The 14,205-nt window shown below is 40.6% G+C and overlaps 2 protein-coding genes across 2 annotated transcripts; both read left to right on the forward strand.

Moving 5' to 3' along the window:
- The first annotated feature begins 575 nt into the window (after window positions 1-575).
- Window positions 576-6,090, forward strand: c9h5orf34 (chromosome 9 C5orf34 homolog). The gene is made up of 13 exons (XM_030059186.1): window positions 576-820; window positions 930-1,031; window positions 1,997-2,207; window positions 2,390-2,479; window positions 2,601-2,975; window positions 3,069-3,334; window positions 3,507-3,608; window positions 3,729-3,849; window positions 4,815-4,906; window positions 4,989-5,058; window positions 5,150-5,241; window positions 5,351-5,397; window positions 5,575-6,090. Exons 3-13 carry the CDS (start codon window positions 2,004-2,006, stop codon window positions 5,757-5,759), a joined length of 1,644 nt encoding a protein of 547 aa, XP_029915046.1. The 5' UTR covers window positions 576-820; window positions 930-1,031; window positions 1,997-2,003; the 3' UTR covers window positions 5,760-6,090.
- Window positions 6,091-7,855: 1,765 nt separating this feature from the next.
- On the forward strand, window positions 7,856-14,023 carry LOC115364701 (FYN-binding protein 1-like). Its single transcript, XM_030059252.1, has 18 exons — window positions 7,856-8,540; window positions 8,757-8,832; window positions 9,265-9,341; window positions 9,503-9,525; window positions 9,783-9,829; window positions 10,009-10,102; window positions 11,216-11,308; window positions 11,505-11,664; window positions 11,871-12,006; window positions 12,101-12,120; window positions 12,224-12,275; window positions 12,769-12,803; window positions 12,910-12,967; window positions 13,089-13,188; window positions 13,291-13,453; window positions 13,534-13,564; window positions 13,757-13,791; window positions 13,878-14,023. Exons 1-18 carry the CDS (start codon window positions 7,856-7,858, stop codon window positions 13,898-13,900), a joined length of 1,908 nt encoding a protein of 635 aa, XP_029915112.1. The 3' UTR covers window positions 13,901-14,023.
- Window positions 14,024-14,205: the final 182 nt, after the last annotated feature.

The following is a 14,205-nucleotide window of genomic DNA, read 5'->3' on the forward strand; positions in this document are numbered from 1 at the left end:
ACTGTGGGGAGGAAGATGCAGATGATGGTGAAGAAAAGGAGCTGACATGGGTATTTTAATTGTGTAGAGTGCGGTCCTGTGTTTGTATCTATTTTACCCATTTACTCATGTAAGTGCTAGTATTTCAATTTCCATTAAGATATTTCTGAAAACTTTCCATCATGGGGAGGAAAAAGTTATTTTGCACATGTATCCTATATGATAAACATTTTTATTTGTATGTGCCCCTATCTTCATAGGTTTTGTTTTGCTGTGGTCTGTAGTGTGTCACGTCGCTATCGTGGATGTAATTGTGGGAATATTATTTGATAAATGTACTGATCAGTGTCTAAGCCCATGAGGGCTGGGCACCAAACATGGTGTTTGACACTTAAATAAACAGATCAATCAAAAAACAAACAAAAAAATATATTAATTTGTCTTTCAAAAAATTTCTTTAAGTATTTTGTGCAGTGTTAACACCAGTAGATAATGCATGGTAGTGAATGGTTTTTGGTAAGTGAATTGTGATTTGAAGAGGAGCTCAGATGAAGCTACCAAGTGTGCATCTGAATTAAAATTATTATGGTCCCACGGTCAGAATTAACTCTTATGTTCAAAATACCAAAAACTGGGCAAGACTGCTGTTGTGGCTGGCCAGGTGGTGGTAACAAAAGGTACAAATAACATGAGTATTCAATTTATTAACTGTATGTACATCGTATCTGCTATTGAAACAGCAGTTTTGTACTGACATTAATTCACCATTGGGTATTTTACAGCAAATGGCCCTCAATAAACTTGGGGATATCTTCATTCTTGTACCCTAATAGTCCAAGTGGTAAGTGCTGAATTACTATCTTAAAAACACTATTATTCCCAAACTAATATTAGTGAAGCAATTAACATTGATAACATAACACAATTGCTAAAATGTTTTTGCACTACAGATATCCTGTGATGTCTGTGGACAGTGGTTCCACCATGTATGTGCTGGAAGACCAAAACCGGAGGAGAAATTTGTATGTGCGGCATGCTGACTGACAAGAAGTGTATGTGAATACTCTTCCACGTAATACTTGTGTGAACATCCTTTATATTCCTGTTGTGGGCAAACAAGTCAGGAGTATGAATTTGAAAGTTGTGTGAGCCTGGTTTCATACTGAACAGAGGGGGAACAGTACTGTGACAGTAATACTCCAAGCTGTCTGGATGCGCTTTCCCCGCTATATGGAGGTGGATTTTACACAAAGAAACCTAAAAAATTGCGTGATGATTTTGCTTTTTGACCCTTATCAGTAAATTCTGGTGCAAGTTTACTTATTGAGAATGAGACAGAAAAACATAACACATAGTTTACTCTAAACAGTTGAACTAAAGTGGACAACAGACTTGTGGCAAAAACAACAAAATATTGTAAAACCCATAACTTCTGAATTTTCCAATTACGCTGATACTTACGCCCAAACGCGAGATAAGGCTACTGCCATGCCTGTTTGGTCACCTGTTCCCTCCATGAAAGAAGAGGTGTATCCCGTGTAGCTGTATCTGATTGGCCAGTGACATTTTTCCTGTCAGCGCTATTGGTTAGAACCATATAGTAGGCTGCGGCGTTTGCCTGAAAATTTAACGAACTTTGAACTATGAGTTTGCATTGTGGAACAAGTTGTTCGAGTGGCAACAAACGGATTATGATTAAGAATAAAATAATCTTTACATCCTGAAAAATCCAGGTCCTCCCTCGATGGGGATCGTTACTTTTGAAAACTAAAACGGACCCTGGACTACAAATTTTGAAAGCAGAGGCGGCATGCGAATACGTGTGCGACACTCACAAATAGCTGCGGAGTAAGACCTCTTACTTTCCCCCCTCTCTCTCACAGCTGTGCAGAGACTACAGTGCGCGAGGAAGCCCGTTGTTTTGTTTTTCAGCCGGGTTCCCGCGGTTAGTGCGTCTCCCTCTGATGACGCATGTTTGAGCGTTAACGTCTCCCTAGCTTCATGTTTTTACAAACAGTTTTGAAATGGCAGTCAGCGCCAGTGTCAGCTTGATGATCATATATGAGGATGAGGCGGTGGACGTTCACTACGCAGACGGCTCCCGCCTGCAGCTGTCGCCGTGTGGCAGTGAGTTCATGCTGCTGAAAGCCCCGGACCCGTCCGGCCACCCCCTGCAGGGCGCACAGACTGTCCGACAGAGGACCAGGTTCACCATCAGCACCTACAAGGTGAGCTGGAGAAAAACTACCCAGGCTGTGTTATGCAGGATTCATGTTCTGTTGTTGCTCACGGTTAAAAATGATCAAAAAACACTTTTTATTTATTTATTTATTTATTTATTATTTATTTATTTATTTTTTTTTAAATATTTCTAAATATTTAAAGTTTAAAGTAATGGTGTGATTTGTAGGAGCTGTTGATAGCTGCACTGGTTTTCAGGAATAAGTATGCCACTCGACCCTACCTACCAGAGGAACTCATCCCTGCTGATCATAGAAAGGTATCTAGGCTTTTTTTTTTTTTTTTTTCTTTTTTATATCCACTACTGATTAAAGGTCTTCAAATCAAATCCCCCACCACATGTTGTAAATGCCACCTATGTTTCCCCATCCATCTTGCAGCCTTTCTTCAGTATTGATTCAGATGTGGAGTGGCCTGAGCCGTCCTCCTGCCATGCCGAGTTTGGACCCGGCGGTGAAACCATCATCAGCTCAGTGGAGGGCAGGGCCACTCTGACGTTGTCCTCCTCAGGGGAAGACTTCTCCGTGGAGCTCGGGTGCAGCCTCAGTCGGCCTGGCAGTCAGCACCAGAGGGAGCCTGGTCATGTAGGGCAACCCGATGGCAGGGCTGTCAGTCAGAGAGACAAAGCTGGCTGCCTTCAGGCCACCGATGATGAAACCAGCGAGGTTCAGAGGAGAAGAACTAGAAATAAAGAGCCAATCAGAGCAAGGTCTTGTTCTCCTCAGATGAACGGCCACGGCCCAGCTCAATCCAAGGTAATGCTTCCAGGAATATTTCTGTGCTTTCCTCAGAAACTTTTGTCTTTTAGTTTTTTACTAATGCCCTCTCCTCTCCTCTCCTCTCCCCAGCCAGAGGACATATACCAGTCCACCACAGTGGTCCAGCATCACTCCTGCTGTGATGTTGCCCCCTTGTGGCGGTATCCTCTCTCCCTGGCTCTCCATCACTGGAGCCATCGCCTCTCCAAGCCTCTTGCAGACATCGGAGCAGAGGGAGCCACAGATTGCAGCCAGGCACACAGGCGGATCAACATGACGGATGTACCCAGTGAGGAGAGAAAGTCTCATCTTCCTGAGGCACTGCCTCTCTCGTGTCCCTCACCTCATCAGCACAGGTTCATTGATTAAATGACTTGTTTACTTTGAGGTGCATGGTACACCTAATTTCAGATGATAAGGGATGGATTTTATTCATGCAGTTTATCCATGAAGTTCTAACATTTAGCTTACTCCCACTTGCTTCTGGAGTGCCTCAGATTTCTTCTCTAACTTACTCACACATTTAAGGTGGAAGTTTAAAGACCCTCTGGCCAAAAGTGAAGAACCTCTAGACCAGGACCTTCCAAGAGAGTTGGTCAAAGTGATGTGGTGCCAAGGAGTGACCTACAGGTGCCTCTTAGCTTTCCTATGTTTGGTCCTCATTTTGACATTGACACCGTTGTTTCATAAATCACAACTTTTTTTTTTAATTGAATTACCTGTGTGTGTGTGTGTGTGTGTCCTGTGTAGGATACTCAATGAAGCAATCTCAGTCATAGAGGTTTCCCCAGGTGATGGATCAGTCATCCGGTCTAACGGTGCCCTCAACAGTTACTTCACACACCACAAAAGGGAGCTTTGCGCAGGGCAGGTGAGCTTCAGCCTGTCATGTAGCTGCTGCACTGTGTGTTGTATCATCTAATCCAGTGGGTTTTCTCTCTTTGGGGGGCTGAGACACACAAAGCTCAAATCCGATTCTCAAGGCACACCTACATCCACGTTTAGTCTCGATTGCACAGATTATAACACATATCATCATGTATGCTATTTACTTCTGTGAGTGGTCAGTACACAAGACCGACCACATCAAATATTGCTGATGTGAATTCAAGTTAGTTAAATAAAAGTTATTTTTAAAAAAATGAAATATTTTTTTATTAGGAAGTGACTGCTCAAGCAAGTCATTTATTATGTTGCTTTGAGAATTTACTTATACATATATTTTCACAGCTGACCTGCCTATAAACGGCGTAGCAGAGCCAGATAGAGTTAAGAATAATCTGTTTTCCACATGCATTCTCCATGCACCTTTTACACTTCAGAATAAATCTCATATGGATGATTATTTTGTGATGTTGTTTCAAAACTGCACCACCTGCACCAAGTTAGGATGCTTGTTGTGGTGTGAGATGGTTACCATGGCTCCTACGGTGTTTACTCACGCGGTACTCTGGCTTTCCTTAACAGACAACACATACCTGGTGAAGCCAGCTGTTCTGATGTGCTGATCAGACGATTTAAACGATTTAAATGCACGTTTTCTCTCGTTTGACATTTTTACATTTAAATTGATGTTGGGGCTGCTTTGTCTATTCCCCCTGTGTAAATATGATTCGTGTTAGACTACAAGTAAAATGCACTGGAAATCTTAGAATTGCACAGCACACTTGACCTTGCCTCAGGGCACACCATTTGAAAACATCTGGTGTAAACTGTTGTGTCTGTCATGTCGCTCTGCTGTGGGAGTAGCAGTTTGAAAACAGAGAGCTACAGCAAAAGAGGTCATTTGGTTATTTCCACAAATGAGCTAAGTTATGCATGATGTCTGTCTCACAGGTGAAAGAGGTAACATACCATCTGAACAGCCTTCCACCTGATGTACCTGGGCAGCTCTACTCTGTGGCATCCATTATGAAGCGTGCAAGCAGGTGGGCTGCTATTATACCACAGTCAGAAGAACTGATGGCTATTCTTTTATTTAATTCTGACTGTCACACTGCTGGTTTACAGGATCCTCACTTGCTACAATCAGGCCAGACTCTCATTAAAACTCCCCGTCACTCCCAGCTGCTTGCAACAGGTCAAAGAATCGGTCCATACCTGTTACATTTTACATCTATTTACATGATGTTGCAAGCTTTTAAGTTAACTCTTATTATTTTGTTTTGCAGGACAGACATTTTTCTGTGCCGGTAATATCGAACGAAAACCCACGCAGTTCTCCACCTCTAGATCATCAAGTCTCACAGACAGCGCAGAGTCGGTGGGTTATATTTCACTGAAGTGTGAGTGCTTCGGTTTCTATTACTGGAGGCCAAGCAGCTGATTAACAGCTTTTATGCAATGTTGAGTTACTTCCTTTTCACTTTCAGGGCAAACCTTGTAGCTGTAGAACTGGAGAAGATAAAACGATTCAACTGTATCCTTGACATTTTGTGAATATTGCGGAAAGTACAGGGGGTGGGAATATTAATACTGTGTGTTTGAAATTTTACTCAGAAGCCATGGTAACAACACTAGACAGTTTGCCTGCTACTACGCTGTAGATGATCTCTCTGACTGAAAATGCATGTGCTCCTTAACATCCTGTGTGCAGTTCTGTTGGAGCACAGTAGTCTGCTTAAAAGTGAGATGCGTTCTCCAGAACTGGGATGCAGGTCTACAGAAGGGGAGAGTCGTGGTGAAGCGGTGAATGAGAGTTGCATCGCTGACGCTCTCCAGAGAACGTCCAAAGCCATACAGGACATTGATGCTCTTTTATCAGCCACCACACTCACTTGAAACAGTCCTTGAAATAAATGTTTCAGAAGAAGAAAACTTAGTGTTCAGTCGATTTTCCAGTATGTCTGTATGGGATGCCAAATGCAACAAAGAATATATGTATATTTTCAGGTACAATTTTCACTTCTTAAAGCTATCACAAAATATTAATTATGAATAAACTTGTTAATGTTCTCAGAATTCTTACCTTTTTAAATGAACTTAAATATGATGGTTAAATATGTTATTACAAAATAAAATACCTGATAAATGTGTTAACCATTTCTTCAACACAGACATTTTCTTACAGTGTTTTGTAAGAAAATGTCTGTTTTGTTTTTTCCAACATTTAATAAATGTTTTTACAAATGTGTAAAATGTTTTTTTTCCCCCACTATCTCCAGAAAAATTCAGTACAAAGTTAAACATAAGAAAGAAAGAAAGTTAGCAGCAAATCACTCAATGCTGTTATATCTAACAATGATAATTTAAAAACAAAAGATGTTGTTTGTAAAGCCATGTGGAGTTAATTAGTGTCACATTAATATGTGTGCCAGTTCTAGCATGACATGGAGCATAGGTTCACCCAGGACTGTTGAATTTGTATTTACCTTTATTCTCATAGCAGTTGTGCAAACCGTATTATGAATATTACAAAGTAATAATATTTGCATCAAGTGTTTGACCCACTGGAATTATTTGTCACATAGTCTGTGTCACTACACACGGTCGTCCTTGTAGAGCAAGAGAGGAGGTTAAAATGGTGTTATAGTGTTAGGTGTTATTGTCAACAATCTCCACCCTTCACCAGTGTTTGGTGACAAACTTAGACATGGTAGTGTTGTGAAGGGGGCCTCAACAGCACATCCTCAGTCCTAGTGGGCTATAAACATATGTTCGCGTATGTGCATGAGTTGTGTATGTGAGTCACACTTTGCCTGCCTTCAAACATGATGTGGTCTCTACTAAACCACAAGCTTTATATGTGCAGAGGGGGGCACAGTTGACCGCCAAAATGAAGAAAATGGCTCCAAACCCTCAACATGACCTGTTCTGCACATTCTGCGTGCTTTGATTCATACGAAAGGGCAAGTTTGTGACAAATACAAATAGAAATGGACTTGCAGTGTGACTACTTGCTGTTTGTTCATACATGTATACAGTGTGACATTGATTTGAGAGTAAGGGGACTGTGTGTAACTTCTGACAATGTTGACTTAGTCACAGCATTAGAAAGGAAGTAGTGTCCGATGCTGAAGAGATGCTCCAGGCACCGCTCTACATGCTATCTCTACTCCCATGGTAAGAGTCTTTTTCATGTATATTTCAGTGAGAGGATTCTTTGAGAACACCCACGGCCTCTTAAGGTTTTGTTTTTATTGTGTAGTGTGCAGTATCTATACAGTGGCACTGCAAACACATATCAAAATTATTTTATAATAACTGAAACATTACTCAGACATATTACTGAGCTGGAAACTAATACCAACTGTAAAAAAGCACTTGTAAAGAGGACACTTGATATTTCTCACTTCATTAAAACAGTGACATTCCTTGCACTTCCTGTATAAGAAAAGTAAAAGTGGGTCTGTGAATAAGTATCTCACAGTCTCGGGCCACAACTAACTTGCCTTATTACGGACACAAAGCAGACACGTATATGCCAGTCCCAGATATCAGGTAAGTGCTTAATTAATATAATGTTGACTTGTATGGTTAAAGTAAGTAAAGCACTGTGCACAGACTATTTTTTAAATATACTGTTGCCTTAGTTCTGCTTTCAACTTGTAAGCATAGCTGTGTCTGCAGTGCTGCTATTTGTGCTACCGTTTGTCACAGACTAACACAATTTGAAAAGGTTTGTTGTCTGTTTCTTGTACCCTCTTGATTCGTTCTTGGTCACTGGATGTAACTCTTGTTGTGAATCTTGGGGATTTCCTTCTTTTAAACCCTTTTTTTATCTAACCCTAACCCTGACCCTAACCCTAAGTTGGAACAGAAGAGAGTCAAAACATGATGTTTGGGAAAGCTTTACAAGACTGAAAATCATTCTTTTTTTTTTTTCCCCTTTTCATCTCTCTTCTACGAAGGAAAGAAAATCATTCAGCAGGAACTTGATGGCTCACTTCAAAACAGGACACAGCTCTGTACAAGATGAGCAACCCAAGGCCCCCAAGCTGCCACTGATTAAGCCCAAGCCTGATGAAAGATGGAGAGGCAGTGAGTCTCCTGAATCTTCCAGGCCCACTCCTCCCAGAACCCCAGTGATGAAAACTCCATTACAACAAACTTTTTCCAACAACGTGTGCTCTGCCTCGGTGAAGCCAGCATGGAAAACCAGTGGGGTGGGATCGATCACTACAGCCCCTAAACCTCCTGATGTCCCTAAACCAAAGATCTCCTCTGTCTCCTCTCTGAAGTCCCAGTTTTCCCAGTCCCAGGAACACCATGCACTATCCATGCCCAGACCGTTCCAGAGCACCAACATCAATCCTCCCCAATCTCTGGCTAAACAAAACACTTTTCCCAAACAGGAGAGCGCTGGCATTGTGAAAGACGGTCTCCAAACTTCAAACACCATCAGCTCTGTGTTTCCCAAACCCTCATTAATGCTGAAACCCATCTCTATTGGTCAATTTCAAACCCAGCAACACCCTCAAAAGGAGGGCAGCGATCCCTCTGTTCCGAGGAAGAAGATCCTTCCTAATTTGTATACCCTGGGAAATCCTTCTCTGAAGCCTAAGAGGCCACCTAATGTTGACTTACAAAGATTCAGAGGGAGTGGATCATCTTTGAATGATGGTGAGAGATCTGTCTTTAAGGTTGCTTTAATTATCACAGTCGTGTTCAGTCATCCTACATGTGCTTGACTCATACTGTTCTTGGTTCCTCAAATCACTACACTATACCCTGAAAAAATATTACAAAATATTATATTACAAAAACCTAGCCGTAAAGAGCTAGGAGATATGTGCTGTAGCACAGTGTTGACTTAAATGGTGTTTTTTTGCATTACAGATCCAGGGATAAACATACCCCTTTCTCTTGCTACTTCACCTACGGCTCAAACTGACTTTAACTACACAAATGATATGTAAGTAAAGTTTTTGCAAAGCTGGTATATTTTCAGAGAATCAGCATGGCAAAAACAGATATTATGAGTGACACAACATATACCTGTTACCAAGAGTTGGACCAGGGTCAGATCCAGATTGAGCTTCCTCAGTCAGATGAGTGAGTTAACACAGTTTAGCTGCAGCTCTGTAGCTTTAGTTCGCCTCTACAGATTCAGGTTTCAGACAGGGCGTGCTGCAGCTGCTTTGTTTCTCACAGGAAGCTGTTGCGCTTTATCAGGTCACCACTGGGCTCAACAAAGCTCTTGACATGCAGGACCTAGAAACCAGACACAGAGACAGAATAAAGACTTTTTTTTTGTGGTTATACAGAAGCATTTTATTTCCGAGTCTACCTATGAAATGTTACAGTTGAGATAAAAACTGAATCCCTTTTTCTCATCATGAACAAGGAGCCAGCAGCTGGACCAGGAGGAGAGCTATGATGACGTTGGGGTCATGAGCCCACAGCCAGTTCCTCCCCTTGAAGGTGCTAGTAGTTTTACAATCAATCTACCGATAAATCAATCATCATCTTAACCAGTCGAGAGCTGTACTAATGTATCTAACAATATCTGAAGTCATATCGGACAATTGCAAATTAAATCAAGACTGTTAAATTACTTAATGCACTTGTTTTTATATATATAGGACATCACGCAAGGAAGATGGAGGTAATTATTTTCCTCTGTGGTTCATCCAAAACCAGTTATATTACAAACATATTTCTGTGAGCACCATACACTTGATAATCACCATGAACTCAGGTACGCCACACATTTTTAAAATAAACAACAAAATTAATTAAATGTGTTCAAAGAAGCTGATTTGCTGTAAACTGCTTCAGCAAGTTAGAGAGGGAGACCATTGCTTGGTGCTTTATTTATTTATTTATTTTTAAATCGTAACAATGTTTTATTTTCCCATATAGACTGAAACTGATGAGGAGGAAATGTATGAAGACCTTGATGAGAGATGGTGAGAGGCATTTTGAGAAGTCTTTCTTACTTTCAGGACATGCTTTCAACACAGAAAACAGGAAAACAAACAAAAAAAAAACGAGTGATACCTAGTGCACAGGTATCGCTGATGGTGCATCGCTTCACTTAGCCCATTCTAACTTAAATTACTGACATTGTGTTTTTATCTTCCAATAGGATAGAGAAGGAGGAGAAAGCTAAAAAATCACAAGATAAGGAGGCTGGAAAAGAGAAGACAAAGCATAGCAAAGACACAGCGGAGAAACAGGCAGTAAGTGGAGTGAATGAATACAGCTCTTGACTGTATGGAGCTGTCTGCTTTATGTTGTTTTTCTACCTTGAGCAGAAAGAGTTAAGTGATGAGAAAATGTATGAAGGCCTGGAGGAGAGATGGTGAGGGCTCGCCAACTCAAACTTAATCTGAAGAGAGTTACTGAAGAGGCACACCACCAAACTACTGCCGTCTGATTTCATTTTGCATCTTTCTCACTATATTTTCATAAACCAAGCCTGACCAGGAGCCAAAAAAAAAAAAAAACAAGAAAAAAAACTATGCTGCAAAAAATTTAAGGCAGTTCAACTTAAGTGTCCCTGCTGCCTTAAGATCATGAGTAAACCCCACTTAAAACCCACTTTCAATTCATTATTCCAAGTTGTAAAAGTGAAGTCACTAATACTTATTTGTTCATTCAAATTAAGTCTCGGATGTGTAGGAAAGGAAGTTTACACATCACTCATAATCAAACGTTAATGCTTTGTGGGGATGCACTTGAATCCCAATCCATATTTGGCAAGCAGTGAATAATGGCTTTCTGATGAAGAAGTTATTGTTCTAATAGTTTTCTTATAGTTCAGTTATCAATGATTCATATTATATTTTTATAACCTGGGTTTGAATGCGGAGAAAAACACTATTTTGACTGTCCTCAGCATTCGGTTTTTAACCTTGAAAGCACCATTACCTCAAGTATCTAATGGCACAATGTGTAGTGGAGTTATACCAAAAGAATAATATGAGTCACTGTGCATAAATAATGTAAACCCATCCTTAAACGTAATAACTCAACACAACGACCACATGATAAACAATACACATACAAACTTAATAACTAAATAAGGAACACGTACCAAACAACAATGAACTGAGCTAAGGAGATGTCCCTTGCCCAAAAGCATGCTGGGAAACTCCACTCCATCACCTCCAATAACTTCCAAGGTTGAGTTGAATGAACACTGAAAATACTCACACAGTCAAGACAGTGAATGATTTTAAGTTCAAAGTCAGAAAACTTAAACAGCTAAGTTTGATATTCAAAATGAATCATGGCACATTAAGTTAGACAGCAAACAAGTGCAAATACGTAAAGAGGGGTGTGTTTTGCAGTGTAAGAAAGGGGAGAAGAAAAAACAACAGGAGGAAAAGAGATTCCAGAAAGCCAAAGAGAAGAGAGAAAAGGAAGCAAAAAAGAAGTTCAAGGTAAAGGGACAAAGCACCTGCACCTGTACAACTGAACACACATCAAACCTGCAATAACACACACTACGAACACATATGCATGATGTACATACACTGTGCTGAGTCAATACACTCAACAAAGCTCTGGATTATAGAGGCCCAATCTGTATGAATTAAAGTAAAACTATAGCTCACATCTCTGCATCCATGTTTTAAGCTTAAAGGGCCAGTCCACGTAATCCAGCAGGGGGCGGCACGGCAAGACTGTAGAGGAGGGAAAACAGAGCTGCCGCTGAGGGAGGGAGAGGTCATAGATATCATCCGCATCACAGACAACCCAAAAGGCCTCTGGCTGGCCAGGAACATCGACGGCTACTGTGAGTGGCTCAAGTTGCTCTATGCACACACACACACACACACACACACACACACACACACAAACCAACAAGAACATCAAGACACTTGAGACACCTTTTTTTAAATCTCTGAATATAAAAATACCAGATTGATGAGGAAACTAAAATTAAAATGTTCCTCAGCTTTATTCAATTTTAAATATGATGAAATGTACTTTTTTTTTCAGATGGCTACGTGAAGCCAGACTCTGTCAACATAGACTATGATCGTCTGAAACAGGCAAAAACAGGGCCTGTGTCCAACTGGTCTGAGGCAGAGCCAGAGGTTTATGATGATGTTGGAGCTCCAGCTGATGCCTGCAGGTTGGAAACACAAAAGTTCCACATTTCATCTTTCTTTCCCCTGTCACACCTTTTGGATGCTGATTGCCGATTTGATGTAATCTCTCTTTTTCAGTGAGCTCAAAGACCAAAAAGGTAAGCCACTGTTGGTACTGATTTTTATGTTAGTGGAAAGTTTATAATATGATAGCACACCCTCTGCACAGTGATGTCTGTTTCCTTTCTCTTGTTAAAACAGTTGGGGATGGTGATATTTATGATGAAGTGGAAAGTCCCGACCAAGACGACAGGTTGTATTTTTTTTTTTTTTTTTTAACTTGACATGGTTTGAATAGATGGGACAGATTTGGTCACAGAAGGAGCAAGAATTAGAGGGAATGATGCAAACAGGTGGTAGTCATGACTGAGACACTAGAGGTCAGTGTTTTACAAGCTTGGAAAGCCTGTGACAAAATCCTTGGCTTCACCCAAACCCTACAGAAATGCTCCTAGCACTGTTATTACTACCTCCGCTTCTACTAACACTAATACTATTGTACTGTTATTTATTATTATTACTATGGAAGTGCATGGCTGCTCCTTTTCCCAGTCTAGATGCTGGTGATGGGGTGACATCTAGGGGCTGGCATTATTATTTCAACCATCAGAAACCATCCCTAATTAAAAAAATGAAATGTTTTCTTTCCCTTGACCTTTGCAGTTGTGCAATTAAATGCAATATGTAGGTCTGTTTTAAGCATGCCACATTGCATATTTACAAAGCCTGTCTTATTCTGTCTCCAGATTTCCGCCACCTCCTCCACCAATCACATATGGGGGTAAATACATCACCCTCCAATGACAACATTTTCTCACAAACCATTACACGGCAAGGTTGTCCATGTGATCTTACATTACTGAATGCAGTTGTCTCTGTGCTCGTAGATGAGATTTATGATGATGTTGATTCCCAGGACTTCCCCCCTCCCCCGCCCCCGGACAGGTAAACCTCAGTGTGAGGGTTAGGCAGTGTGAGACAGGACAGACCTGTGCTCACCTACATACTGTGTTTCAGAGGCATCAAAGTTTAAATTCCTCCCAGTCATGTGTCTGTGCTCCCATAGTCTCTCACAGCTTATTCCACAAGGACAGCAGGACGTGTTGGATCCAAAGAAGCAGAAGATGTTCGCAAAGGAAGAAATGAAATTCAGGAAGAAGTTTAAAGTATGTGTTCTTGGTTCTCTCTTGCTCTCTTTTCTTTAAAAAAAAATATCTATATTAAAAAAAAAAAATATATATATATATATATTATTGTCCTTATTGTAGTTTGAAGGAGAAATTCAGGTGCTGCATGATGTTACTGTAGCAGCCACTTTGACCACTAAGAAGTGGGGGAGCAAAGACCTGCACCTGAGGCCGGGAGAGGTGATCAATGTCATTGTCAAACCTGCTGATGGAAAACTGATCGGCAGGAATGCAGAAGGCAAATGTAAGTCTGCATCAGTTGTTTTAGACTTAATTGCCTAGTTGTGTTATGCTTAGTTAAAATTATATGTCATTCTGTTTCAGATGGTTATGTGGACATGGCCAATATTGCACAGTAAGTCTCTCTCTCTCTCTCTCTCTCTCTCTCTCTCTCTCTCTCTCTCTCTCTCTCTCTCTCTCTCTCTCTCTCTCTCTCTCTCTCTCACACACACACACACACACACACACACACACACACACTTGCACACACAAATCAAGCTGCTCCTGCATTTCATGAATATGATTCCTATTTTAATATTTCACACAGGGATACCAGTGATATTTATGATGACATTGGAGAAGGTATGTTGCAAAGATTCAAAACATTATCTTGTTGTTGGCAAACTAGAACAAATATTAATTGAAATATATCTTTTTTTTCCCTGCAGATTGTATCTACGACAATGACTGATATGAAGTGGGCTGCTCTGATTTTAGCATCCGCTTGAGAATATAACCAAGACTATGGCACTGATCACTGGACAATTATAATGTTATACTGTACTGATGTTTTGTTTGCTGTTGACTCTGACAGTGTATGTTACAACCTACAGTGTGGACGCTTTGAACATTGTTGATGAATATATTTACTGTCATTAAAAGTACTCATTTATTTCTGATCAAGAAGTATGTTCAATAAATGCATGCATGATTAAATAAATGTACTTTCGCGTCCCGTTTAAGTTTTGTTGAGTCTCTGACTGTGACCGTGTACTA

This window comes from Myripristis murdjan, chromosome 9 (genome assembly GCF_902150065.1).
Source record: "Myripristis murdjan chromosome 9, fMyrMur1.1, whole genome shotgun sequence".
Lineage (NCBI taxonomy): Eukaryota > Metazoa > Chordata > Actinopteri > Holocentriformes > Holocentridae > Myripristis > Myripristis murdjan.

Coding starts and splice junctions, on each gene's coding strand:
- c9h5orf34 (XM_030059186.1), top strand. CDS start 2,004: ATGGCAGTCAGCGCCAGTGTCAGCTTGATGATCATATATGAGGATGAG. Junction 3,850..4,814: donor GGGAGCTTTGCGCAGGGCAG/GTGAGCTTCAGC, acceptor TCTGTCTCACAG/GTGAAAGAGGTAACATACCA. Junction 5,398..5,574: donor GAAGATAAAACGATTCAACT/GTATCCTTGACA, acceptor TCCTGTGTGCAG/TTCTGTTGGAGCACAGTAGT.
- LOC115364701 (XM_030059252.1), top strand. CDS start 7,856: ATGGCTCACTTCAAAACAGGACACAGCTCTGTACAAGATGAGCAACCC. Junction 8,541..8,756: donor TGGATCATCTTTGAATGATG/GTGAGAGATCTG, acceptor TTTGCATTACAG/ATCCAGGGATAAACATACCC. Junction 12,276..12,768: donor AGTCCCGACCAAGACGACAG/GTTGTATTTTTT, acceptor TTCTGTCTCCAG/ATTTCCGCCACCTCCTCCAC.